The sequence below is a fragment of the Vipera ursinii genome, assembly GCF_947247035.1.
Source record: "Vipera ursinii genome assembly, chromosome: Z".
Lineage (NCBI taxonomy): Eukaryota > Metazoa > Chordata > Lepidosauria > Squamata > Viperidae > Vipera > Vipera ursinii.
This window is the reverse complement of record NC_139517.1, coordinates 56051425-56079222: the sequence shown is the minus strand read 5'-3', so window position 1 is coordinate 56079222 and position 27798 is coordinate 56051425. Positions and strand designations below refer to the sequence as shown.

At 38.2% G+C, this 27798-nt stretch overlaps 1 protein-coding gene across 4 annotated transcripts in view; it reads left to right on the top strand.

Moving 5' to 3' along the window:
• Positions 1–117: 117 nt before the first annotated feature.
• The window catches only part of EXOC3 (exocyst complex component 3), a 101711-nt gene continuing 74030 nt past the window's right edge, over positions 118–27798 (top strand). For all 4 annotated transcript variants that reach the window (XM_083377084.1, XM_083377085.1, XM_083377087.1 and 1 more), the window contains exons 1-2: positions 118–235; positions 16767–16923. In XM_083377084.1, the coding sequence (XP_083233210.1) occupies positions 16780–16923 (144 nt within the window). In that variant the 5' untranslated portion in view covers positions 118–235; positions 16767–16779. The remainder of the gene's footprint in view (positions 236–16766; positions 16924–27798) is intronic.

The following is a 27798-nucleotide window of genomic DNA, read 5'->3' as shown; positions in this document are numbered from 1 at the left end:
ACAGCGCCTGAACACTTTGCGCAGGCGTATTTAAGTACTGAACTTCCCTATTTGCCTACGCATGCGTATGAGCCTCTGGTTGGTGATTTTTTAAAAAGTATTTTGAAGGATTGAGGCGCAAGCGCACTTCAATTGTCTTTCAGAGGGTTCCGGGTGTTAATAGTCGTCAGCGTGAGCCCAAGACAAGCTTTCGGGTGTTGCTTTCATTTAATTCTCGCTCTCTTTATTTGACAAGGTAAGTGCGTCTCATAGTACCGAGAGGGAGATGGCTCTTGGCCTTTGAAAGTTCTGAACCTGGATTGTTTGAGATCTTGATAGAGAAGCTTTCTCAAGGTTATATCAGATTGCAATGATAAGAGCCGAAGCCTATTGCATACAAAATAAATTTCTTTAAAACAGAAAGGTGGGAGAAAACGATTATTTTATTTACAATGCTGTTTCTTTGCTGCTTTAATAGTTGTAAGTAAATGTGTGGGATGTGGCCCGAATTTTCTTGTTGGCTCAGTGGCTAGAAGATGGGTGAGGAGAATCCATCAGCAGCAAAAACAATAATTACTTGTATGCATATTCCACGTATAGTTGACAGGAGATTTTTATTATTTTATTTTATTTATTATTATTGTTGTTGTTGTTGTTGTTATTGGTCTTAGGATGTTGCTATGTTAATGGAATCATAAACAAGCCAACCATCATTTAGCTTAGCATGCTATGGCAGTTTTGCCAGTATGGTAAGTTTATTTTTCATTATGTGCAAACCCAGAAAATTAGATTGAGTAACATTAGCATTTATGCAAGCCACGAGATAATAGGCTGTGCAGTATTTGAAAAAAATAATAATATAATATAATATAAATAATATCCAAGTATAATCAAATTTACAGCATCTTTAATTTTTCTGGATCTCTCAACAAGTTTTGATATTTAGAATTATCAAATTTAGATTATTTGTAGGACCCAATTAACATTAAATAAACATTTCAGGAAATATATGGTTGTAATCAAATACTGTTGGAACACAGTAATTTATTAGGTATTACATTTCCTTTTCTGTGCTCCTGTACATCTTACTGAACAATTTAAATTTGATCAGTGCTTTTTCCTACATGGAGCCTGTTTTGTGCTTGTTCCATTCACATTTATTATAATTCATTTTGTAATATTTTATTATTTCCAAATAAGGAAAAATATTGAAAAATTATTGCAGAAGGAAGAGGATTTAATTTGTTAATAAAGCACCCTTTATAATACATGTTACTACAGTTTACAACTTAATATATTTTAAAGCTGATACTCTATATATTGTACAGTAAGGTAAAGGTTCCCCCGCACATGCGTGCAAGTCGTTTCCAACTCTAGGGGCCGGTGCTCATCTCCATTTCAAAGCAGAAGAGCCAGTGCTTGTCCGAGGACATCTTCATGGTCATGTGGCCGGCATGACTGGACGCCAAAGGCGCACTGAATGCTGTTACCTTCCCACCATAGTGGTCCCTATTTTTCTACTTGCATTTTTACGTGCTTTCGAACGAGTAACAGGCGCTCACTCTGTTACGCAGCACTTGGGATTCGACCCGCCAAACTGTCGACTTCTGATCGACAAGCTCAGTGTCCTAACCCACTGAGCCACCGTGTCCCTTATATATTGTACAATACTATATGTCAAATTGATAAAATGTCTAAATGTTATTTTATGTTGATTGCCATTGTTTGTTTTTTGTTCGGTAAATTTATTTGCTGCTCATCTTGTCATGGGGATACTCTGGGCAGCTTACAACAATAAAATGGAAAAAAAGATAAAATATAAAGTAAAGAATTAAAACAATATAAATAAACAGTGGAAGTACAATTATGAAATTTAAAAAAATAAGTGGAGAGGAAGCAGAAAGTTCAGGGGGAAGGTGGGATCAGCTAGTTAATCTGGCAGCCACCTCTAGTGATGCCATCCCCCATTGGCTCTCCTGTCCAAACAGCAGAGCCAGGTCTTCATGTCCTTATCGAAGGACAGGAAGGTGGGGGCAAACTTCACCCTGTGGAGCAGGATATTGCAGAGGACTGGTGCTACAATAGAGAAGGCTCAGTCAGAATTCCTTGACCAATAGGATCCTCAGTAGGCTTCTTTGCTGGCATGAGGAGGGCAGACTTGTCTTAGTGATGGTTCATCCAGTAGTTTGGACCTATGCCGTGAAGGGCTTTAAAGTTCATAACCAATAGCTTAAACTGCATAAGTAGCCAGTGCAGCTCATGAAGCAGTGGTGTAACGTGTCATTCTATAGGCCCCCAAGATTGCTCATGCTATTGCACCTTGTACCAGTTAAAGCACTTCAAAGTAGTCCCACATAAAGCACATTGCAGTAATCCAAATGAGTGATGAGTAGGGTATGAGTGACCAAGTGCAGGGGTCCTGATCCAGGAAAGGCCACAGTTGGTGGATAAACAAAGCTATACAAAGGCTCTCCAAGACATGACTGCAACCTGATTTTCAAGCAGAAATAAGTCCAGGAGAACCCCCAAGTTGTAAACTGATTCTGAACGGGGGAGTACAACAGAAGTAAAATTGTCAAATATCCATATTTTGAAGCTCCAAGCACCCAAAGCCACTCAGTCTTACCAGGATTTAGTCATAGCCCATTGTCCCCCATCCAAGCCTCTAGATCCGACATGTCAAACTCGTGATGTCACGTGATGTCGCGCGATGTATCGGAGCTTTTTGCCAGCAATGGGGTGGGTGTGGTTTCCCTTTGATGCGTCCAGCCCATGGGCTGGCAGTTTGACACCCCTGCTCTAGATCATCCAGGCACTGTGAGAGGGTAGCAACAGCATCATTCGGGTCACTCAAATGTGGATATATAACCAGCCCAAAAGGATACCATGGTCAACGGTATTGAAGGTTGCTGAGAGGTCAAGGAGAGTCAGGTTCATTGCACTATTTTCAACCTGCTGTCACCAGAGATCATCCATTAGTTTGTGGCCTCTGTCTCATAGCCTGGCCTAAAACCTCACTGAAAGAGGACTAAGAAACTAATTACATCCTCCGAAGCTGCCAAGCAACCACCTTATCTATCACTTCCCCTAAAAGGGGAGATGGGGAAACTGAATGAAAATTGTCCAGGCAAGTGGTATAGAGTGAAAGTTTTTTTAGGAGTGCAAATCAGGCCTCCTTGAAATGTTCTGGGAAGCTCTCTCTTGCAGTTAGGAATTTATCACTGCCTGAACTCACCTGCTGGCCATTGTTCTGAGGCTTTTATGAGCTAGAGGGACAAGAGTCTAACTGACAGGTAGTTGATAGCACTGAGGACCCTGTTCTTTTACTTAAATAGGAGGAATAATGCAATTTCACTGCTCTTATCACAATGAACTAGGCCTTAATAGCGGCCCTAAGTTTTGTCCAGCAGCACTGTAGGTATCTCTTGATACCTACCGACAGTTAGGAAGCGACAGTTCCTCTATGAACTATGGGGAGTGTTGGGGTTGATGGATGAAGAGATGCCACATAGGCACAATCTTATCCAGAGCCTTGGCCACTCTTCGATTCCAAGGTGTTGGTAGAACTATGCAGCAAATCTTTGGGGACATTCCCAAGTTGCTTCTGGAATCCAGTTAGGTTCATCAATCTTCACTATGAGAATACTTGAGTGATTTTTTTTCTCGTTACCCTGTTTTTCCATATATTTCTTTCAAATACTGTATAGTTGTTTATTTGTTCTGGTGTGTAAAGGTTGAATCATGGCAACTGGTCCAAACTATATTAATCTGAGACCTTTTGTTGCTCATCTAAGCAACTTCATCAGTCAGAGCAAAATTAGTTAAGCAGAGAGTCAGAGAGTTGCTTCAATGTACCAACTCTTACCACACCAACTTTAGGGGTTTCTCCCCAGAATGCATGGCAATATGTCAATAAAGATTCAATTATCTAGGCCACAGGTCTGCAACCCGTGGCTCTGGAGCCACATGCGGCTCTTTCAACCATCTTCTGCGGCTCCCAGTCCTCTGCCATGTGCAGTCCCCCCCCCAAAAAAAGTGGGACTAAAAAAGTTCAACCAATCAATTCAAATATGCAGGGTAGGTGCATATCTTGCCTTGTCTCCACTCTTCAGTCAAACCCTGTTCTGCACATGCACGCATGTACGTGCATGTGCACACAATTTTTGCGGCTCCCAGTTTTTCCTTTTGTGATGGAACCAGTTCCGAGTGGCTCTTTCACTGTTTCAGGTTGCTGACCCCTGATCTAGGCCAAAGGTATGTAAAGAATGACTCATGGCAACTGGAACAAACTTTGTTAATTTGAGATGTTTTGCTGCTTATCCAAGCAACTTCATCAGTCAGAGCAAAATTAGTTAAGCAGAGAGTCAGAGATTCGTTGGGATGTACCAACTCTTGCTATATCAAGTCAGCTCTCTGACTTTCCAAAGTTTGGTCTTATTGCTATGATTCAACATTTAGATCCCTTTGGCCTGGATGACTGAGTCTTCATTGACATATTTGTTCTGGGGCTTTTCTATCAATATCATGTGTGCTAATTCCTCTATTTAGAATACCACAGTAGTACATTTATGACTGTATTGCTTGAGAATGCTTAGGAATATAGCATTTGACAGACAAAGTCTTAAGATTTTTCCTAGTTGGAACCCATATATAGTGCAGATCTGTGTGATATGCATGGAGAAAGGTCTTGCTCAGTTATCTGGAAATAATTTGATTCTTTTGGTCAGGGTCTTCACTGCTATCAGTGCAACCACCAATCAATTAGATCCTTGTCCCTCCTGGTTGGTGAAAGCCTTCTTGATGATGACTGTCAGGTAGGTTTAGGCAGTGATAAATTCTTCACTGTAGGAGATGATGTTCCTGGGGTCTTTTAAGGAGGTCCTGGTTTGCCCCCTCCTTAAAAAAATCATTTGACCCCACCTGCCTGGACAATTTCTGTCCAATTTTTCATCTTCCCTTTTTAGGGAAGATGATAGAAAAGGTAGATTAGAAATAATAGAAATAGAAATAGAATTGAGCTGGAAGGGACGTTGGAGTCCAGGCCCCTGCTCAAGCAGGAGAACCTATACCATTTCAGACAAGTGACTGTCTAGTCTCTTCTTAAAAACCTCCATTGAAGGAGTGCCCACGATTTCTGAAGGCAAGCTGTTCCACTGGTTAATTGTCCTCACTGTTAGGAAGTTTTTCCTTAATTCCAGATTGCTTCTCTCTTTGGTCAGTTTCCAACCATTGTTTCTTGTCCTGCCCTCTGGTGCTTTGGAGAATAATTTGACCCCCTCTTCTTTGTGGCAACCCCTCAAATACTGGAATACTGCTATCATGTCACCCCTGTTTCTTTTTTTTTTAGACTAGCCAAATCCAAGTCCTGCAGCCATTCTTCATGTGTTTTAGAATCCAGGCCTTGGATCATCTTAGTTGCTCTTCTCTGAACTTTTTCCAAAGTCTCAACTGTTTTTTTTGTAGTATGGTGACCAAAATTGGTTGCATTATTCCAGGCGTCGTCTTACTAGGGTTTTATAAAGTGGTACTAATACTTCGCGTGATCTTGATTCTATGCCTGTTTATTACAACCCAGAATTGTATTAGCTTTTTTGGTTGCTGCTGTACACTGCTGGCTCATAGTCAAGTGATCCAATAGCCCTCTCACAGTTACTGTTTTTGAGCCAGGTCTCACCTAATCTGTACTTATACCTTTGATTTTTCCTGCCTAAATGTAAAACTTTGCTTTTTTCCACATTAAAATTCATTTTGTTGGATAGAGCCCATTGTTCAAGTTTGTCAAAATCTTTTTAGATTCTGAGCTTGTCTTCTGGGATGTTGGCTATTCCTGCCAGTTTAATGTCATCTGCAAATTTGAGTTCCCCTTCTATTCCCTCATCTAAGTCATTAATGAAAATATTAAAGAGTACCAGACCTAAGATGGAGCCTTGTGGTACCCCACTGCTTACTTCTCTCCATGTGGATGTCAGCCATCTGGTGGTGATGTTGCCTATTATTCCACCTTTTTCCAGATTACTAAGCAGCAGGTTGTAGTCTACTTTGTCAAATGCCTTACTGAAATCTAAGCATACTATGTCCACAGTGTTTCGCTGGTGTACTAATATAAGATTGGTTTGGCATGATCTGTTTTTAACAAACCTGTGCTGGTTACTAGTTATAATTTTCTTTGCTTCTAGTTTCTCGCATATCTGTTTTTTAATTATTTTTTACAGGATCTTCCCAGATATTGATGTTAGACTGATTGGTCTGTAGTTTCCTGGGTCTGTTTCCCCCCCCATTCTTGAAGATGGGAACCACATCAGTCCATTTCCTTTTTAAAAAAAATATTTTATTGATTTTTTTTACAATAACAATCTCCAGTGCCTGGTGTAGTGTGTTGTCTTGGTTTATGTATATATTTTTAAAAAATCAATAATAATTAATTAGTCAATAATAATTGGTTTTGATAATTCCATTATTAGTATATTAATATATTTCTTTAATCTTCCCTTCACCCAATTGTATTCTCCTCCTTCAACCTTAAACAAATATAATACTTAATATTTTCAATATATAAATGATTAAATATACATTTTTTCATATTTGTACAGTTAATGATAACATCTATGTATAACATTTTTTATCAGCTTATATTATTCTTACAAAAATCATCTCATTAGTTCACCATGCATCCTGTTTTCATGATTTTTGTTTAAGCTTAATTTCCCCCTTATATTCAATCCATTTATAAGTCATGATTTTCTCAATGCTAGTCATCTAAATATCCAATTTTTTTCATTTAAGTACACTATCCCGATATTTTTCATATTTCATGCATTATAAAAATGCTGTACTTTTTATCTATCTTATAGCAGAGCCTTGGTGGAGCAGTGGGCTAATGCCTCCTTAAGTAACACCAGCTGTCTGCAATTAGTGCAGGTTCGAGTCCCACCAGGCTCAAGGTTGACTCAGCCTTCCATCCTTCCGAGGTAGGTAAAATGAGGACCCAAATTGTTGGGGGCAATAAGCTGACTTTGTAATAATGCCGCTTGGGGGGGGGCAAAAGCCCTAATAAGCAGGCATATACATAGAATGAAGGCTACTGCTAAGTTTGTAAGCCACCCTGAGTCTTCGGAGAAGGGCGGGATATAAATGGAATTAAAATAAATAAATAAAATAAATAGCATCTGCGTATAACATCATTTCTGATCAGCTTATATTTAACTTATATTTATAAAAGTTACATCATCCCAATATTTTTTCATTTCATATTTTGTAAAACATACTATATTACTTAAATCTCTTATCCCTCTTGTTATAGAGTCCCTTTATGTTCAAAGTTCTCTGTTCTTTTAACCATATTCAAACAAGTGTTTGCTCATGTAATACTCCATCTGGTAGGGTGAGTCAAATCTCTTGAAACCTCTAGCCTTCTTTTGCTGAGTAGTTTTCCAAGTTGATATATTCCGCTTACCCAGCTGTTCATGTGTTTTTGTAAGTATTGTTGGGAATAAAGAAGATAAAATAAGTAAAATATATACATTCTGTGTCCCAAACTGATGATTCTCCTGGGAATTTTATAATCCATTCCATTTTTGTTGTTATATCAAAGTCTTGTAAAAATTTTCTTGTTTGCATTAAATTGTAGTTCTTTTCATTTGTAGCTTCATTGATTTGATCATGTTCTTCTAATTTGTGTTCTGTTCTCTGATTTGATTGTTCATTCATCGTCATTTTCTGGGTGTCTTTTGATTGTAGATTTAAGTTAGAAATGTGCTTATTTATGTCATCAAAGTTGCTTTTGATTTCCTCATGGTTTAAATCTATTGTCATTTGATTTGTTGTACCATTGCATACATTTCCTCTTGAAAAATATTTATCTTGCCTTGAAATATTGCTTCTGGAGGTCTTTGATGTTCCACAGTAAATGCTTCAGAGGTAAATATTGAATGTGGTGTTCTGTCATTTTTTGATAGGTGTACAATATCCATGTTGTCTCCCCCTCTTCAACAGTTTTAAATAAAGTTTTATTGATTTTTTAAAAACAGAATTCAATAGTAATCATTCAACAAAATGTGTTCTCTGAATATCTTATTCACTAATACAAATTAAATTCTTAATCCCTAAACCTTTTCTGTAATCATTGATAAAATAGGCCCAAAGTTTGAAAATATTCTGTTTCTTCTTTTTCTTTCAACCTTAAAGTAAGTCTGTCCTTTTCCGCACAGTGTAATATTTTTTAAATTATTTCTTCTTCTGGCGCTGTTTCTTCGTTCTTCCAGTATTGTGCAAATATAATTCTTGCTGCTGTTATCACATGTAAAATCAAGTATGTGCTTTGTTTATCAAGTTTTTCTGGCATTATACCTAATTAAAAAAATTCAGGTTTATAATCTGTGTTTCTCTAACATTTTTTCTAACCAAGTCTGAATTTTTATCCAATATCTCCTTGCTTTCACACATGTCCACCACATATGATAAGTACCTGGCTTATGCTTACATTTCCAACATTTCTCTGACATATTTTTAAACATTTTTGCTAATCTTGTTGGTGGCAAGTGCCATCTATAAAACATTCTGTATAGGTTTTCTTTATAGGAGGCTGACATTGTCAAGTTATAGTTTCTTTCCCACAGACTTTGCCACTTCTCTAAATCTACTATATCCAAAATTCTTTGCCCATACCATCATTGTTTCTTTTACCTGTTCATCTTCCATTTTCAGATTTAATAAGAAATTGTACATTTTTAATTAACTTTTCATCAGAAGTTAGTAATGTCTGGTCAAATATAGTCTGCCCTTTGTAAACTCCATATTGTTTAATATCTTTATCATATCTCACTTGCATTTGTAAATGTGACCATCATGTTAAATCGATGCCCTGATTTTCCATCTCTTGTCTATATTTTAAGTTCCCTTCAGAATTTAGAATATCTTTATATGTCCATATTTTATCGAGACTGACTAGATTTGGATATACAAATGCTTCCATTGTTGAGAGCCATCCTGGAATTTTCAAATAGATCTTACATTTTTCCCCATGTTAGTAATAGTGCATTTCTAATATAGTGGTTTTGGAAGTATTTATGTATTTTATTTTTTCCATACCATAATAAAGCATGCCCACCAAGTTGTAGGTCATGTCCCTCCCTCCAAGTATAGCAATCTTTGATTTTTAAGAGTTATCCATTCTTTTACCCATGTTAGCACTGATGCTTGATAGTATAAAACCCATTCTGGCAAGCCAAAACCTTCATTTCCCTTAGCTTCTTGTAACATTTTCAATTTAATTCTAGCTTTCTTTCCTTGCCAGATAAATTTTTGAATTAGAGAGTTTAAATCTTCAAATATTTTTTTCTCCAGTTTTATAGGTATCGTTTGGAACAAAATAGTAGTTTTGGTAGTATATTTTCACCATAGCAGTTCTTCCTAATATTGACAGTTTCAGATTTTTCCATTTTTCCAAATCAAGTTTATTTGATTTAACAATTTAATATAGTTATCTTCTTTTATTGTTGAACATCTTATTGTCAGATATATTCCCATTTGTCCTTTTTGACTATTTGCAATTCTATTTTTTCTGATAGTTGCTTTTTTGTTTATCTGTAAAAATTTTAAGTATCACTTTGGTTTTTTTTCTATTTATCTTTAGTTCTGCTGTCTCTCCAAATTGTTCTATCTTTTCCCACAGTTTAGGAACAGTCTCTAAAGATTCCTCTAAAATGAATACCAAATCATTTGCAAATGCTTGCAATTTATAGGTTTCACCTTTTATTTTCAATCCTTTAATTTGTCTCTTTGGCAAAGATCCATTTTGATCTGGGTGTATAAATTCAATCAAAAATCTTTTCAGTCTCTCAGCTATTATTGATTTTGTAGTCCACATTTAATAGTAATATTGGTCTGTAGTTTTTTAATGTGCATCAAGTCTGAGTCCTCTTTTGGTATCAAAGTAACATTTGCTTCTGTCCATGTATTTGGGAGTTTTGCGTCCAATAAAAGTTTGTAACATACATCTTTCAATGGTAAACTTAATGTAGATTGTAAGCATTTATAAAACTCTGCCAGGAATCTATTTGGTCCCAGTGTTTTTTCATGTTTTTGTCTTTGTATTGCCTCTGTCAATTCCATCATTGTTATTTTTTCATTTAATATAGTCTTGAAATTTTCTGGAATTTTTAGTAAATTATTTTCTTCCATATATTGAGTCATTTTCTCCCATGGAGTTTCTTTTTTAACATACAGTTTCTCATAGTATTCTTTAATTATCTTTTTATTGCTTCATTTTTAAATTCTAAACAGCCTTTTTCATCTACTAAATTGTTTATCAATTTTTTCTCCTTCTGTTTTTTAAATTTACAAGCTAACCATCTTCCTGGTTTATTTGGATTTTCAAAAAAGTTTTGCTTTTCCCTTTTGATTTGCTGTGCCAATTTTTCTGGTTCTATTAAATTTAATTTATGTTTTATTATTTCCATATGTCTTCAGTACCGGTATTTTCTTTTGTGGGTTTATTTGTAGTTCTAATTCTAATTTTTTAAATTCTTAACAACTGACATTGTTGTCTCTTTTCTTTGGGTTTTTTTTGCCATGTCTGTTATCACTACACCTCAAAAATATGCTTTGGCTGTATCCCATACATTTTGTAATGTTGTATCTTCTTTTTTATTTTATTTTTTGAAGAAAAATTCCATTTCTTTTATTGCTAATCTATAAATTCTTTCTCTTTTAATATAGATTGGTTCAAAGTCTATCTTAATTTTTCTGCATTCCTTTTCACATCATTTTTAAAGGATTGTGATCTACCCAAGTGCCTATTTTTATTTCAATTTCCTGCATATTAACCCTTAGTTCAGGCGTCATCCAAATCATATCAATTCTAGACCAAGATTTATGACTATTAGTATAAGATGTTTATTGTAATTTTCCTGGGTTCTTTTCTCTCCAAATATCTTGTACATCAATTTCCTCTATCATGTTGAAAAAAAGTCTTAGGTAATCTTTTTCTTGTTTATTTCCCTGATTTACTACTTTTATAATCTAATGTCCCATTTACTATTGCATTGAAATCCCTAATTAGGCATATATTTTGATATTCCATTTCTACTATTTTTCTGTGGTTTTGGTAAAATTCCTCTTGTTTCTTAGTGCATATATTACAATAAAAAGTATCTGTTTTTGATTTAAAATTTTTTACCATTAGTATTCATCCTTCTTCATCTGCATAAATCATTTTAAAATCTATTGTCTCTTTAACATTTATAGCTACTCCTCTTTTTTTGTTGAGCTGATATGTAATAAAGTTTTCCAATTTTTGAATTTTCCAAAAATGTATAATGTTGTATTTTTAGGTGTGTCTCTTGCAGACAAATTATATCAATGTTTAATTTCTGTAGTTGTTTGAAAATTCTTTTTCTTTTTGATGGGGAGATCATTCCATTTATATTCACTGAAAAGATTCCATTTTCCTTCTCCATTTTTATTTAAATTTTTATTTAAATATGTAGGTCTTGTTGATCTCATAGTCCTCTGCTGTCTTACTGTTCCCTCACTGTCTTGATTCATCTTCTCTTTTTCTTCTTCCACTTGTGTCGTTGTTTCTACTATTGTTTATTCTGTCTGTTTCTGGCATTTTCCACCCTCTTAATTGATTCTTAAAAATGAACAAAGAATTCAGAAGGTGGAAGACCAATCAGAAGATACTGGAAAAAATTGAAGTACTAATGGCAGAGAATGAAAGATTAGAACAAGCAAATCAGAACTTAGAAGGAGTGGTTACTGCCTTGGAAATGGAGAAAGCTGTACACTACTTAAGATTCCAGAACATACCTGAAGATAAAGAGGAAGATATAGTAGAAGTGATTATTAATCTATTAACAGAGGCCCTAAAAATGGAAAGATTGGAGATTCAGCAAGAAGTAAATGAAATATTTAGAATGAATTCAAAAATTGCCCAGAGAAGTCCATGTAATATTTATGAAGAAAACAAGGGAAGAGATATTGAGAAGAGTCAGAGATGACCCATTACAAGATAAAGGTAAAGAAATAGTAGTGTTGAAGCAGATTCCCAATAGAATAAGGGATACTCGAAGACAATATTTTTTGACTACCAAGCTGATTGAAAAAGGAGTAAATTTTAGATGGCTGGTGGCAGAAGGGATTCTAATCAATTGGAATAATACAAGATATTGATTGGATTCAGTGTGGAAGGCACAGGATTTTGATGAAAGACAGAGCATTTCTGGGAGAAAGAACACAATATCAACAGTTTTTTTTATTCATGGGTCAATTAGCAATCAGTCAAAGTTTCAATTCAATATGTTTAGCCAACTTAAGTCCTTCCTGTAAATTCTTCTCTAAAAAATTAACCAAGAGCCAAAGTTTTTCTTATTCTGTAAACAATTCTTAGATTTAGACAATAGTCCAAGTATTTTTTCTTTCAGACACTTTTTAATCTTATGGCTGGCTCTTTACTCTTTACTCTCCTACCATCGGGTAGGAGATATAGGAGTATAGCCAGCCATACTAATAGGCTGAAGAACAGCTTTTATCCATGGGCTGTTAGGCTGTTGAACAGGAAATAATTTTATAATTTTATGTATGACTGACTTGTGAGGCCAGTGTGTTGTGTAATTAGCTCACATGGTGTAATAAGATGGAGGGTTTGTTGTCACTGTGAGTTGGGGGGGCACGAAGGGAGGCTCAGCCAATCTCAATGTATACATGGTTGTACTTTGACAATAAAGGTTCATTCATTCATTCATTTATTCATTCATCTCTTTCTTTGTTTGCAGCTGTATTCTTGAAGGTTATTTAAAATTCAAGGGAACAGATTATTCTTTGTTTCTGGGTGTCCTGCCAATTTCTGAGTCATTGTTATTAGTGTTCTGTGCTGTGATTCTTCACTAGGTGTCAGTAGTTGTTTATTTTCCAGTTTTTTCAGACAAAAAGTTATTATTGTTATATATTTTTTATAATTTCATCAAAACCCTTTAGGGTATAGTCTTAACAATTTTTTTAGTTTCTAGATTTGTCCAGACTGTAGTATTTTAAATTTCATTTCAATATATTTGTTTCCCCCTTAGTATTAATTTGCCGCTTCTATCTATGAGGGAGTGGAGATATAGTCCCCTCCCTTCGCTTTCAGAGGTTTTCTTGCTTTGGGGGTCTTTTCCAAGGATTCAGTTAAAAGATAGAAGAGAGAAGATCGATACTCTCACCAGTTCCAAGCACACTGTTCACTGATGTTCTGGTTCGTGCTCTTGGACTTTGGCTGCAAGTAGCTTGGGCTAGACGCTGATGTACAGCTATCCTTTCTCCTATCTGGTTGGAGGGCTTCCCCTGGATCAAACGAAATGACTGCCATCATTTTGTGATCAACGGAGTGACCCTCCTTCATGGGCACCTGTTCATGGCAACTTCAGACTCATTTAAGGTGCCTCTGGCAGGGTGAAACTGGCTATGGGGAGCAGAGCTTCATTATCCTGCGGCCGCATACTACAGCACAAAACCAGAAGTCCACATCAGCCCTTTTCCAATCCTCAGGTACTTCCCCGGTGCTCCAGGATTTTTGAAAGATATGGTGCAATGGTTCTGAGATAACATTTGCCAGCTTCTTCATAACTCTGGGACATAATCTGTCAGGTTCCAGTGATTTATATTCATCAAGGTTGGATAGGTGTTCTCTTACCATTTTCTTGCTTAATTTTTGTTTCTAGTTTGTCTTTTGCAGTAGTTTTTTTAGTATGTTGAGCTATAATTTCTTTTTGTGTGAAGACTGATGCAAAGAATGAGTTAAGCAGCTCTGCTTTCTCCCTACTGCCTGTCTACTTCCTTGCCATCTATTCTCTTTAGTGGACCTACAGTTTCTTTGACTTTTTTCTTGTTATTAATATGTTAAAAGAAACTTTTTTTATTGTCCTTGATTTCTGTTGCAACTCTTTGTTCATTCTGAGCCTTTGCTTTCCTGACTTCATCTTTGCATGTTCTGGCTGTCTACTGATAATCAGTCTTATTTATGTGTCTCTCTTTCCATTTTTGTACTTGTCCTTTTTGTCTTTCAGTTTGTCAGAGAGATTTTTGTGCAGCCTTGTTGTGCAGGTTTCTTCTTTTGTGCAGGTTTCTTCTTCAATTTCTTCTTTTTTTCAGTAGTATTGTGCTGGACTGGGCTTTTATGATCATATTTTTCAGAGTTTCCCATGCTTCTTGTTTTCCCATTTAGGATTTTCATCCATGGAATCTTTCCTAGGTTCTCTCTGAGTTTGTTAAAATCAGCTGTTTTGAAGTTTAAGGCACCAGTTGAATTATTTTCTACTGCTTGTGTTCGCATTATATTGAATTTCAGTTTGAGGTGGTCACTTTCACCCAAGGTTCCGGCAACTTCAACTCCCTCTATCAATTCTTCTCTATTAGTAAGAATTAGGTCCAGTATAGCTTTACTTCTAGTTCCTTCCTCCACCTTTTGGATGATTAAAGTTGTCGGCTGGGTTGTTTAAGAATCTGTTTGATCTCCCACTCACAGAGTTTGTTTCCCAGTTGATATTTAAATAGTTGAAGTCTCCCATTACTACTGTGGTATGCTTCCTACATATGTTTGTTAATTGGTTGGCAAAGAGTTCATCTATTTCTTCTGATTGGTTGTGTGGGCTGTAATATACACCTATAGTAATGTCACTTTTTTCCCTTTTATATTGACCCATATACATTCTGGAGGGATTTTATCTTTGATCATGTGCATTTCTGTAGATATGTAGTGTTCTTTTACATATAATGCAACTCCTCCTCCTCCTTTTGTATATCTATTTCTTTTGAACAATTTGTATCCATCCATCAGTGCATTCCAGTCATGGGTTTTGTCCCACCAGGTTTCTGTAATGCCAACCATGTTATATCCACCCTTGTGTACTATTGCCTCTAGTTCACCCTGTTGCTTGGCAACTTCAGAGAGTTCTGCATGAAACAGATTATCTGGATTCCTTCCAGTCAGGATTCAGGCCTGGTTATTGGTTGCACTTGTTGGTGATCTCTGGAGAGACTAGGATGAGGATAGTGCAAGATAACATTCAGGTACTGTACATGTGAAAATTTATTATATACAACAGATTATAATTTATTGCTATTGAGGAAAATCATAACATCCAGCCAAGATTTTTTAAATATTTATTTATTGTTTTATCATAGAGAATAAAATACAAAATAATAAAACAAACAAAATGAAACAAAACAAAAGCATACATTTAATCTTAACAAAACAAAGCAAAGAAATAGTGTACAAAAAAGGAAGAAAAAATGGTCAATTAAATTTAACATATAACATGTAGATTCCACCCTGACTGGGTGCGAAAAGAAAAGAAAAAGCAGTAAATTGTCTTCCCCTTTTGTATGTTTGTGTGTGTATGTGTGTATATGTATATTTACTATATATAATCACAGATGGTTAACTATCCATTATATTAAGCACGTAGAAGGTCTACAAATGATTTCCAGTCTCTTATAAAACTGTCTAGTCTATTATCTCTAATCAAAGCAGTTAATTTCATCATCTCTGCTAGTTCAGTCAATTTCAAAATCCATTCTTCAACATTTGGCAACTCTTTTTCTTTTCAGTGTTTGGCATTTACAATCCTCCCAACAGTCACCACATGAAGGAGTAGCACCCCAAATTGTTTTTCAATTGGCTTATACCTAAAATAAAAGCTTCATGTTTCATTAGTATTTGTATCTTAAAATTTTTTTGCATTTTAATTGTTATCCAGTATGTTTTCACATATTTGCAAGACTACCACATATGATAAAATGAACCTGGATTTTCATTACATTTCCAGCACTTAGCAATCTCTTTATACATTTTCACTAGTCTACCTGGGGTCAAGTACCAATGAAAGTTTGAAAGTTTTCTTTCAAACTATAATTTAATGTGAATTTTTAGTCCATTTGTCCATACATTCTCCCTTTTATCTAGCATATTATACTTAAAATATTTTGCCCATTTTACAATACACTCTTTAACATATTCATCTTCTAGGTTCATCTTAAATAACATTTTAAGTAACCACTTTAAAAATCAAGTGGTCAGAGTATAAGTTAACATTCAATTCAAATTTAGTTCCTGTGAAAACAAAACTTTTATCAAATTTAAATTTAAATCTTTCAAAAATTCTGTAATAAATAAACAAGCAAATCCTTCAACTTACTAGTTGCCCTTTTGTATTTATCTTAAATCCTTCTTTTTCAAATATCAGTAACTCTCGATATGTCATCCATTTACATTCCGAAATCATCTCTGTTTTATATAGTGCTTCATGAGGTGATAGCCAAAGTGGCACTTTATCAGCTAATCTTCTCTTATACTTCCACCATACACATGCAATTGATTGCCTAATAGCATGAATCTTAAAACCAGGGTTAACATTACTTTGTCATACCACAAATAGGCGTACCACCCAAATCTAAAATCAAAACCTTCAAAGTCTAATAGCCTTGATTTTTTTTAAAGTTATCCAATCTTTTAACCATATCAAACAAGCACCATAATATAATCTAAGACCCAGCAAATCAATAAAATTATGATTCTTGCTTCTGAAATCTCATTACCTTTACTTTATCACTGATATTTTTGTTATGTTGCATAGTAATTGTTTCTGTTGCTATAATTAAGTAGATATAGTAGTATTTTTTAATTTTTAAGATTGTGGCTTGTCCTGTAAATAGATGCAATAATTCTAACTCTATGTTGATGGGTAATTTATAAAGATTTTATGAATCCATTCACCATTATTTTTAAGTTATGTATGCATCTGTATTTTCAGGCTTTGCTTTAAGATGGAGGAGACTGACAGGGAAGCAGTTGCAACAGCTGTACAAAGGGTAGCTGGGATGCTTCAGCGACCAGACCAGTTAGATAAAGTGGAACAATACCGTAGAAGAGAAGGCCGTAAGAAAGCATCAGTAGAAGCACGACTGAAGGTATAGAATCATATTTTTGATAGTGTTGAATTTCTGTGTATATAGTGCTGTAGCTGTTGTCTAACCACAGCACTAATCTATAAAGTACCGTTCATAATAATCCTTTTATGTTATGTATCACAATAAATTAGAATTGCACAGTTAGAATTACAAAAGTTAAGACAGAAATTGTTATAATTAAAATTAATTAAAAATAAAAGAAATAATTAAATTGCAAATTCATGTAAAATTAACTGTTTAATTAATTAATAAATAATTGATTTATTTAAATAAATAACATGGGGAAAATCTAATAATTGAAATTAAAGGAGATTTTGCTTAGATCAATGAGAATAAGATTATAATTTTAAAATATACCTGGATGTGAATGGATTCTAGTTCAGTAAGCCATATATTAGTTAAGATTTTATATATTATTTATATATTATTTATAAATTATTATTTAGAAATTCAATTTCTTTTTGCAATTGAGGAACAGGCTCTTTGCACTTGCTGATTTTGTTTAAACTTCAAACTCCTTTAATCACTTCCTTCTCTCCCCGTATAGTATCTTGCTTCAAGTCCTTTTCTAATCACATAGCATTCCCACTGATCTTTCTTATGCTTATATATCTTTTCATTTTAGGGGGGAAAGTATTCAGATATTAACTGAAGTGCAAATTAAATACAAATCAAAATGTACAAAAATATAAATTTACATTTAATTTCTGTGGCAGATTTAATATGCAGAATGCTAGAAAATCTTGCATGTACATTTAATAAATCTATAGTGAAGTAACATTTATATGGGAAAATGTCTATAAAGGGTTTTTAAAGCATTGTAATATATTTTGAAAATATATTTACTAAATATAAAGAAATATATAGAAAAATAATTTTGATAAAGTAAATGAAATAATGCCATTTAAGTGAGCTTCTCCTATTCGTGTATATCCATTGACTTCTTGTTAGTGATTAGCAGACTTCTTTTGTTTCATTCTTTTTATTTTATTGAAAAGAAAGTTAAAATCCAAAAAAGGACAATAAGCAAAAGAAAACACAAAACAATCAAGATGTTAAAAAAGTAAATCAAAAAAAAGAAAAGAAAAAAACATCAACACCCATATACATATTCTGCTAATTGAATACTGATTAATACATTGCTACAATATTGGTTCCCACCCCTTGGGAAGCAGCCCCACCCCCATTTTTTTTAAAACTAGTAAATCTATTTGGAAATTATTGACCTGTCTTCTATATATTATATTAATGAAAAAATAGCTAACAGAAAGAGGAATAAAAACGCAGAGGGATCTTGACAGACTTGAACATTGGGTGCTATCTAACAAAATGAAATTCAATGGTGAAAAAAGTAAGGTTCTACATTTAGGCAAGAAAAACCAAATGTACAGGTATAGTATAGGTGGTACCTTGCTCAATAGTAGCAACTGTGAGAGGGATCTTGGAGTCCTAGTTGACAATCACTTAAATATGAGCCAGCAGTGTGCTGCAGTTCCCAAAAAAGCCAACACAGTGTTAGGTTGCATTAACAGAGGAATAGAATCAAGATCATGTGAATACCACTTTACAATGCCTTGGTAAAGCCACACTTGGAATACTGCATCCAGTTGTGGTCACCACGATGTAAAAAAGATATTGATAAAAGAGTACAGAGAAGAGCAACAAAGATGATTAGGGGACTGGAGGCTAAAATACATAAGGAATGGTTGCTGGAATTGGGTATGTCTAGTTTAATGAAGAGAAGAACGTGACATGATAGCAGTGTTCCAAAATCTCAGGGGCTGCCACAAAGAAGAGAGAGCTTTTCTCCAAAGTACCAGAAGGCAGGAAAAGAAGCAACAGATGGAAACTAACCAAAAAAAGAAGCAACCTAGAACTAAGGAGAAATTTCCTGAAGTTAGAACAATTAATCAGTGGAACAATCTGCCTCTAGAAGCTGTGAATGCTCTGACACTAGTTTTTAAGAAGAGACTAGACAGCCATTTGTCTGAAATGGTATAGGGCAGACATGTCAAACACAAGGCCCGGGGGCCGGATTCGGCCCGCAAAGTGGTTTCATGTGGCCCGCGAAGCCATCCTGGAAACAGCGAGGGAACAGCCCCTACTGCCTTGGCCCTGGCCCAGAGACCCTCCTTCTGCCAGAGACCCTCAGATCTGTCCGACTCCTGCCCAGGCCCCCATAGGCACCCTTGATGCGAACGATGTAGAGCTGGCCATGCCCACCCAGTAGGCCATATGCACTCTAGCCATGCCCACCCAGTAGGCCATGCCCACCCAGGCCATACCCATCCGGCCCCATCAGGGCAACCGCAATGTTGATGCAGCCCTCAATGAAATTGAGTTTGACACCCCTGGTATAGGGTTTCCTGTCTGAGCACGAGGTTGGACTAGATGACCTTCAAGATCCTTTCCAACTTTATTATTATTATTATTATTATTATTATTATTATTATTATTATTATTATTATTATTATTACAAGATTAAGATTTTAAACTTCTCTGTTAACAAACTGTTATTGTAATCCACTCATAGAAAGTTTGCCATGGCATCTTATCTATACTAAACAGTCCTAAAAGTTAAAAGTAATTCATCCTGGATCAAATGTCCACATTTGTTTCTTAATCCAATCTTAGTCTCCACATAGGTTTATCTTCCCAACAAATCCTAATAGAAATAGTTTCTGATTAGATATAATAAATCATTCTCCCTCAGTCTTTGTAGGAAAAAATAGTCTCTTCCCTATTCAGTCAGACTCCTAGTATCATAAGGATATGCATGTTTGAATTTGAAAGAGACACATGGGATCAATTCAGTTAGTTCTCCAGCTATGGGGATATCTCTTTGTTGTGCACCTTTCAGATTAGAGTTCTTTTGTGAATTTTTATCCAAAACCACATTTCTCTGCATATTTTCTATAGCCATTATCATCTCATCAAACTTTTTTAAAAAAAAAACCTTTCAGCTAAAAGCTGCATACTACACAACCATCTTTTCTTAGATTTCAGCCACCATTGTTTGCCTATAATCTGAAAAATTATTACTCTTTGAAACTGGGAACAAAGAACACTAAAGCAGAAGGAAACATGAAATATATTTTCTGTATATTTAAACCTAAAAAAATTCAAAAGAGATAAACTCCAAATATTTTACAAATTCAAAAAGTACAAAAGTCCCATGGCAAGAGTCCAATATTAATGTAAATCAAATGGAAGCACTTCACCATTCTGAAGGGCACTGTGTTTCCTTACAGAGAGAACGAAGGTTATTCAGAACAACATGTATATCAAAGGAAAAGAAAAAAGAGTTGGAATCCAGGAAGGGATAGAAATAAATCAACATTCTGGTTAACTTTTAAGATCAAAGAACAAAAACAATAAATTCAAAAAGTGAAAGTTACAAATATAGAAATACTTAAGGAAAATAATCTCCTAACAGAAAGATGGATTCGCCTAGTGACTTTTCCTTGCTTACAGAAGGAACTGGAATCTTCAAGATTCCCCTTCCCAAATGGGTCCACGGCTGTCCAGAAGTCATCTTGGTCATTTCTGAATGTCCCCATTCAGATTTTTTTTTTTAATTGAAAAGTTTTAAAATACAATTTTCCTTTGAAAAACCCCCCTTCCCCCTCCCTCCTCCCCTCCCTACCTCCCCCCTATCTCCCCCCTCCCCCTCTCCCTCCTCCCTCCCCTGCCTCCCACCCCTCTACTTCCCCTCCTCCCCCCCTCCCCCCCCGACTTCCCAGAGCAAAATACAAGGTATATATCTAAAAAGCAATCATAAACAATCATATACTAACAATTATAAACTCTAAAATCCATCACTCTCTAGCTTATATAGAGTAAACCAATCCTTAACAATACTAAATATGTATAAAGAACTAAAATAAAAGAAAACTAGCATCATTCCCATCTATGTTCTTCCACAATTCACTATTACCTAGACATATTCTCACTTACACATCACAAGCACCTATCCCTATTAACCTCTCTAGCCAAAATAGGCTATAATAGATAGTTCTTACACAAATTAACCCGCATTAACCCACAAAACTTTCTTCCTCTTCCTCTGTAGTAAATTGTCCATTAATTCCAAATTGAACATTCTGTTACCATACATATCATCCCAAAACTCTTAAAAACACAACTACCACTTGACTATAAGTATATTGTGGAAGTTCCATAGATTTCTACTGGTCTTATTTTTTAATCTTTTTTGAGCGTTTTAAGGCAGCACGCGTCACCCTCTGTTCTCTAGGATCATCCAAAAGAGTTGCAGCTTGATCTCCTCCTGTACCCTTCTCGTCTATCTGTCCATCTTCATCCTCTTGATGTTCTCCTTCTCCAGATCCCTCTGCAGCTTCCAGAAGTGTTGATGGGGTTGCTTTTAAAACATTGTTGTAAAAATCATGTGCTTGCTTCACAGTACCCAAACAGTACCTTTTGCCATCATACATGAAGCTCAACCCAGCTGGGATCTCCCATCTGAACCTTATATCTCTTTGCTTGAGCTCTTGCACAAGAAATATAAAGTCCTTCCTTCTCTTTAAAATCTTTGGAGGAATTTCTTTTAGAACCAAAACTTCTTGACCAGCAATCACAACTTTAGTATCATAGGCAGCTTGTATAACTTCATCTCTAATTTCCCTTTTTACAAAATAAACCACCACATCTCTAGGCAACTTTCTCTGCTTAGCAATCCAGGAATTCACACGAAACACTTTGTCCATGCCTTGTTTTATTTCAGATGCTGGATGGTTCAATACCCCCTCAAAAGCCTCAGAAACCAGCTGCTTTAAATCTTCCTTAATATTCTCTTTTAGGCCTCTAATTCTAACAGCAAACTGCATCTGGTAAAATTGAGCCAAACTCTGTTCGCTATCCATTTTGTCTTTTAAATCTTCAATTTCCAATACTTTTGCTTCTAATATAGCATTCTTTTGAGTCAAGTCTTCCACTTGATCATCCAGCACCTCCACACATTTAGCTACTTTATGCACTGAGGACAAAATGTCTACCTTCATCTCTCTAAGTTTCTGCTCCATCCTTTCTTCCATTCTCTGCTCCAATTTCTCCAATTTCTCCTCCATCTGTGCAAATTTAACACCCATTGACTCCAAAATTAACTGGGTATGTTTTTCAAGATCCTTCGATGTCAATACATCAGGAGAATGCAACGCCTGCAGTAATGATTGTTGTTGCACCGGAGAATTTCTAGCACTCCGAAAAGTTCTAGGGGGAGGTTTAGCCGCCATCTTTTACTTACAATTGTGACGCACTTTCACTTTAAGTTTTAAGCATAGTCCATCAAGCTTGAGAGTAAAATAAAATAATCCTCTTCATCTCTTCACCTTTTCCTCTTGTACCGCTCTGCCTGCTCCTTTAAATCATAGTCCTTTCTTCAGGCAGGGATGGTTCGCAGACGCCTGGCTCTGCTCCAGGAAGTTCGGAGCAGAGACGACGGCCAGCTGGGAGCAACCCAGGCTTCGGGGGAGTTCGATCCTTCAGCCGCCCAAGCTCAAAGCTCAGGCGGCCTCGGAGAACTCTACCCCTACCTGGGGCCTCACCCCCTCCTCTTCTCCCGAGGAGGGGGCTTCAATTTCGCCCGAACAGCTGATCGGCGCTGTTTCGGGCGAAAAAACAAACAGCTGAGCCGCGGGCAGCCAGGGGAGGCTGTCTTCGGCGCCGCGCCGCCAGCGGAAGTCCAATGTCCCCATTCAGATTAAGATAGCAGCATTCCCAGGGAATCAGCTTTGGCAGCAAAAACAGCAGATTGTCAGTAAGAGAGAAAGGCTCTTACAGCAACCATCTTGAAAAAGAATCAAGTTCTCATGATTAGTAGACTTCTATACTATATTCAAAGTGTCTTGAAAAGCAACTTTGGTTCTAAAAACATTTCATTATGAGATGCCAAACTTCTGTTCTTCTAAACTTAAATTAAAAATGAAATCAATTGGTTTTTTTACTCCTAGCGTTCTCTTGGTATTAATATAGTATGCCTATCATTAGAATTATAAAAGAGCCGGAAACGGGGCCTAGAGAGCTGCTGGAGGTCCAGCCGATCCGAATCCGACCGGTTGCGGTTAAGAACCTATATTAGGTCTTATCTCGCTGCGATGAGGGTGGCGAGGTGTAATTACTTCTCCACCCTCATCGCGTCCGCAGATAATCGCCCGGCCGCCCTGTTTAGGGTGACTCGCTCACTTCTTAATCAGGAGGTGAGGGGGGATCCCTTACAGGGTCGTGCCGAGGAGTTTGGTCAGCATCTGTCGGATAAAATCGCTCGGATTCGGACCGGTTTGGACTCCAGCTGGGCAGAGTCTGGCGATCAGGACACGGGCGGTCTTGTCAATGTTATCTGGGAGGAGTTTGATTCTGTGACCCCTGATGAAGTGGACAGGATTATGGGGAGGCTGAGCTCCACCACATGTTTATTGGACCCGTGCCCTTCCTGGCTGGTTTATGCAGCTAGGGAGAGGACACGAGGCTGGTTCCAGGCGGTGATATCTGCTTCCTTGAGTGAGGGTAATTTCCCCTCCGTCTTGAAGGAGGCGGTGGTGAGACCCCTCCTCAAGAAGCCTGCCTTGGACCCAGCTGTGTTGAACAACTTTCGTCCAGTCTCCAACCTTCGCTTTCTTGCGAAGGTTGTTGAGAGTGTGGTGGCGCATCAGCTCCCTCTGGTCCTGGATGAAGCGGATTATCTGGATCCGTACCAATCGGGTTTCAGGCCCGGGTACAGCACAGAGGCGGCATTGGTCGCGCTGGTGAATGATCTCTGGAGGGCTCGGGATAGGGGATGTTCCTCTGTCCTAGTCCTATTAGACCTCTCAGCGGCTTTCGATACCATCGACCATGGTATCTTGCTGCGGCGTCTCAGGGGATTGGGAGTGGGAGGCACAGTTCTTCGGTGGTTCTCCTCCTATCTCCTGGGACGTTCGCAGTCGGTGTTGGCAGGGGGGCAGAGATCGGCCCCTAGGTCTCTCGTTTGTGGAGTTCCTCAGGGGTCGGTTCTCTCGCCTCTCCTGTTCAACATCTACATGAAACCGCTGGGTGAGATCATTCGTGGTTTTGGAGTTGGGTATCATCAATATGCTGATGATACCCAACTTTTCTTTTCGACCCCAAACCACCCCAGTGATGCCCTCGCTGTGATGTCCCGTTGCCTGGAGGCGGTTCGGGCCTGGATGGGGAGGAACAGACTTCAACTCAACCCTGACAAGACTGAGTGGCTGTGCATTCCGGCATCCCGGGACATTCAAAATGTTCCATCTCTTTCTATGGGGGGTGAGCTGTTACCCCCCGTGGATAGGGCTCGCAACTTGGGAGTCCTCCTAGATTCACGACTTACCTTGGAAGAACATGTAGCAGCTGTGACTAGGGGGGCTTTCGCCCAGGTTCGCCTGGTACGCCAGTTGCGGCCCTATCTGGACCGGGATGCCCTGTGTACGGTCACTCATGCGCTCGTTACCTCTCGCCTTGACTACTGTAATGCTCTCTACATGGGGCTTCCCTTGAAGACCACTCGGAGGCTCCAACTGGTACAGAATGCGGCCGCGAGAGTTGTCTTGGGAGTTTCCCGGTACTCCCATGTTACACCTTTGCTCCGTGAGCTGCATTGGTTACCGGTTGTCTTCCGGGTGAGGTTCAAGGTCTTAGTGATGGTTTTTAAGTCCTTACATGGCATGGGTCCGGAATACCTCGGGGATCACCTGCTGCCGGCGTCAACTCCCCTCCGCCCAGTGCGTTCCCACAGAGAGGGCCTCCTCAGGGTGCCTCCGGTCAGAGAATGCCGGCTGGTGGCCCCCAGGGGGAGGGCCTTCTCTGTGGGCGCCCCGGCTTTGTGGAATCAGCTGCCGGTGGAGCTCCGGATGGCACCGGATCTCCGCTCCTTCCGGCGCGGGTTAAAGACCCACCTATTTGAACAAGCTGGCCTGGCCTGATGGGGAGTTAATTTGGGTTTTAAATATTGCTATATTTTATTGTTTTATCGTGGGCATTAATTTAATTCTATTTTAACTTTTGTAGTTTTGTATTTTTATCATATGCCCTGTTCACCGCCCTGAGTGAACGGCGAAGGGCGGTATAAAAATTTAATAAAACTAAACTAAACTAAACTAAACTATATAAACATATGTAGCAGGGGTACAGTGAGCTGAAGAGGCAGTGCTGGGAGATGCCTAGGGGAGGAGTCAGCAAGAGGGCAGAGAGGAGTGGAAGACTGCTGAGGCCCAGGTTGGGGGGAACAAGCCTGAGAAAGGAGACAATAGGGAGGAATGGGAGAGTGTTTTGTGAGGTAAGCTTGAGGGAGAGAAGGGGATAGGATATGAGAGGCTTCTATTGGGCAAGCCTGAGGGAGTGATGGGGACAGGTTAGAAGAGGCTTCTGTGGAGCAAGCCTAAGAGAGTGAAGGGGATAGGACAGGAGAGGCTTCTGTGGGGCAAGCCTAAAGGAGTGAAGGGGATAGGATAGGAGAGGCTTTGTGGGGCAAGCCTGATATTGATACAGTATATATACATATATACATATATACATATACATATATACATATATACATATACATATACATATACATATACATATACATATACATATACATATATATATATGTGTGTGTGTGTGTGTGTGTAAATTACTAACAAAGAATTAAGGGAGACTAAGATGCATTTCTGACTCTTTAGTCTTCATCAGTCAGTCATACCCTTCTGAGATTCGAACCTGGGCTGATTGCATATTAGGCAGTATTTTTACCTCTTGAGCCACAGGATCTCTCTCGCTCTCTGTTAGCTTTCTGCAAGGGGAGATATGAGTCAAATGTTAACTATTTAGATTACCTTGCATTATTACAAAGTCAGCTTATTGCCCCCAACAATCTGGGTCCTCATTTTACCTACCTCGGAAGGATGGAAGGCTGAGTCAACCTTGAGCCTGGTGGGATGCGAACCTGCACTAATTGCAGGCAGCTGGTGTTACTTAAGGAGGCATTAGCCCACTGCTCCACCAAGGCTCAGTATCAGTATCAGCCCAGGCTCCACCAAGGCTCAGTATCAATCAGCCCAGGTTCGAATCTCAGAAGGGTATGACTGACTGATGAAGACTAAAGAGTCAGAAATGCATCTTACTCTCCCTTAATTCTTTGTTAGTAATTTACACAAATATATGAACTGTCCGGTGTGACTACAGCCTGTTCGATGGCCTTTGAAATAAGGCTGAAAACAGGAAATAAAGATTTGCCCCATGTTTGGGGCCTAGCAAGGTAATCTAAATAGTTAACATATATATATTTGTTTTCTGAGGTTTTCGCTGGTGTTTGTATGTGGATCTTTGGTCATTCGGGTTTTTTCCCGCGTAGAATTGAAGGTGTAGGAGCAACGTTTTGACGGAATCCCATCCGTCATCCTCAGGCTGGTGGCTTCAGCTTCCTTCTTCTGGGAGAAGCATGTGGTAGTGGCTGTTTGTTCCTCTTTTTTAAACTGCCAGAGGGGGTGTGTTCTGTGGGTGGAGGTGTGCTCTGATTGGGTGGGGGATTAGGTGTGTTCTGATTGGGTGGGAGTGTGTTTTGAATGGTGGGTGTGTTCTGATTGGGTGGGGGTGTGTTTTGAGTGGATGGGCTGGTCTCAGCTGCCAACCTTAGACCTAAGCTGGTGAGTTGTGCTGCTTTTGTTCGGCTTCGTGTTTGTGGTGGTGTCATGTTTTTATAGTGGGTGTCAGTTTGCTTATTGTGTGGTTTGGAGGGGTTTAAAGTGGCTGATGTTGCAGCTGTAGTTAGGTTTCTGTTTTGTGGTTGTGCGTCGTTATCATTGTGGGTTCGGATTTGCTTTTTGAATGGTTGTGTGGTGGTGATGTCATGTGATGTTATCATGAGTTTGGGTCTGGTATCATTCTTGGTGGTTGGGACTCGTCTGTCAATCAAGGCGGGTTTCCAAATGGCTGGTAGGCGAGAGGTATCATCTCGTTTGTTCATGCTGTGGGGGCGTTTTTCTATCTCAATGGCTCAATGGCCATCACTCACAAGGAAACCCACAGCTTTAGAGGTTCAATTGTACTCTCTTTGACAGGTTAGGGACTCTGACTGCACAAAAGAAGCAACATTGGACACAACACATTTCTACCGTTATGCTACGGGGTATTCTCCATTTCAACTGATATTTGACAGGGAGGCTCGACTGCCGGTAGATATAGCATTTGGCATCTCAATGGACAAAACTTTAGCCAATTCACACCACAATTATGTAGACAGTTTGAAGAGGAATCTGAAGATGGCATATGAGAAGGCTCTAGCCACTTCAGAGTTTCAAGAACAGAGAAACAGGAGGAATTATGACCTGAAGGTGAGAGTTCAAGATTTGCAACCTGGCGACTGGGTATTATTGAGAAATCTGGGCATTCCTGAGAAGCATAAACTGGCAAACCAAAGGAGTTCTCAGCCATACATTGTCAGTGAGAAGCTAAATGGATTGCCAGTGTATTGGATTCAACAGGAAGGGAATACAGGGCCTATGAAAGCATGGCACCGAAATCATCTATTGCCTCTAAATGAGGTAATACGAGCCTCTCAGCCATCTGCTCCAAAAGCAACTGAATCCTGCATGACAAGGAGATCAGTGTCTCGAGCACAACCTGCTCCAGCGAAGAGGAAGAGGGCTGTATGAACTGGTTGTGGTCAGTGGAAAACTTCGCAACAACTCCCCCCACATCAGGCACTGAGATGGGGCTTGAGCAGCTCAGGCCAGATGTCCCTGAGTTTGTAACTAAAGCTTGGGAATGGGAAGAAGTTCTTAGAGAACCCAAGTGGAAGGCTGACGAGCAGTCTGAGCAGCTGCCAGAACTGAAGAGAGTGGCACAGGCTCCTGGGCTGGAGGAACCTGTGGAGAAAATCTC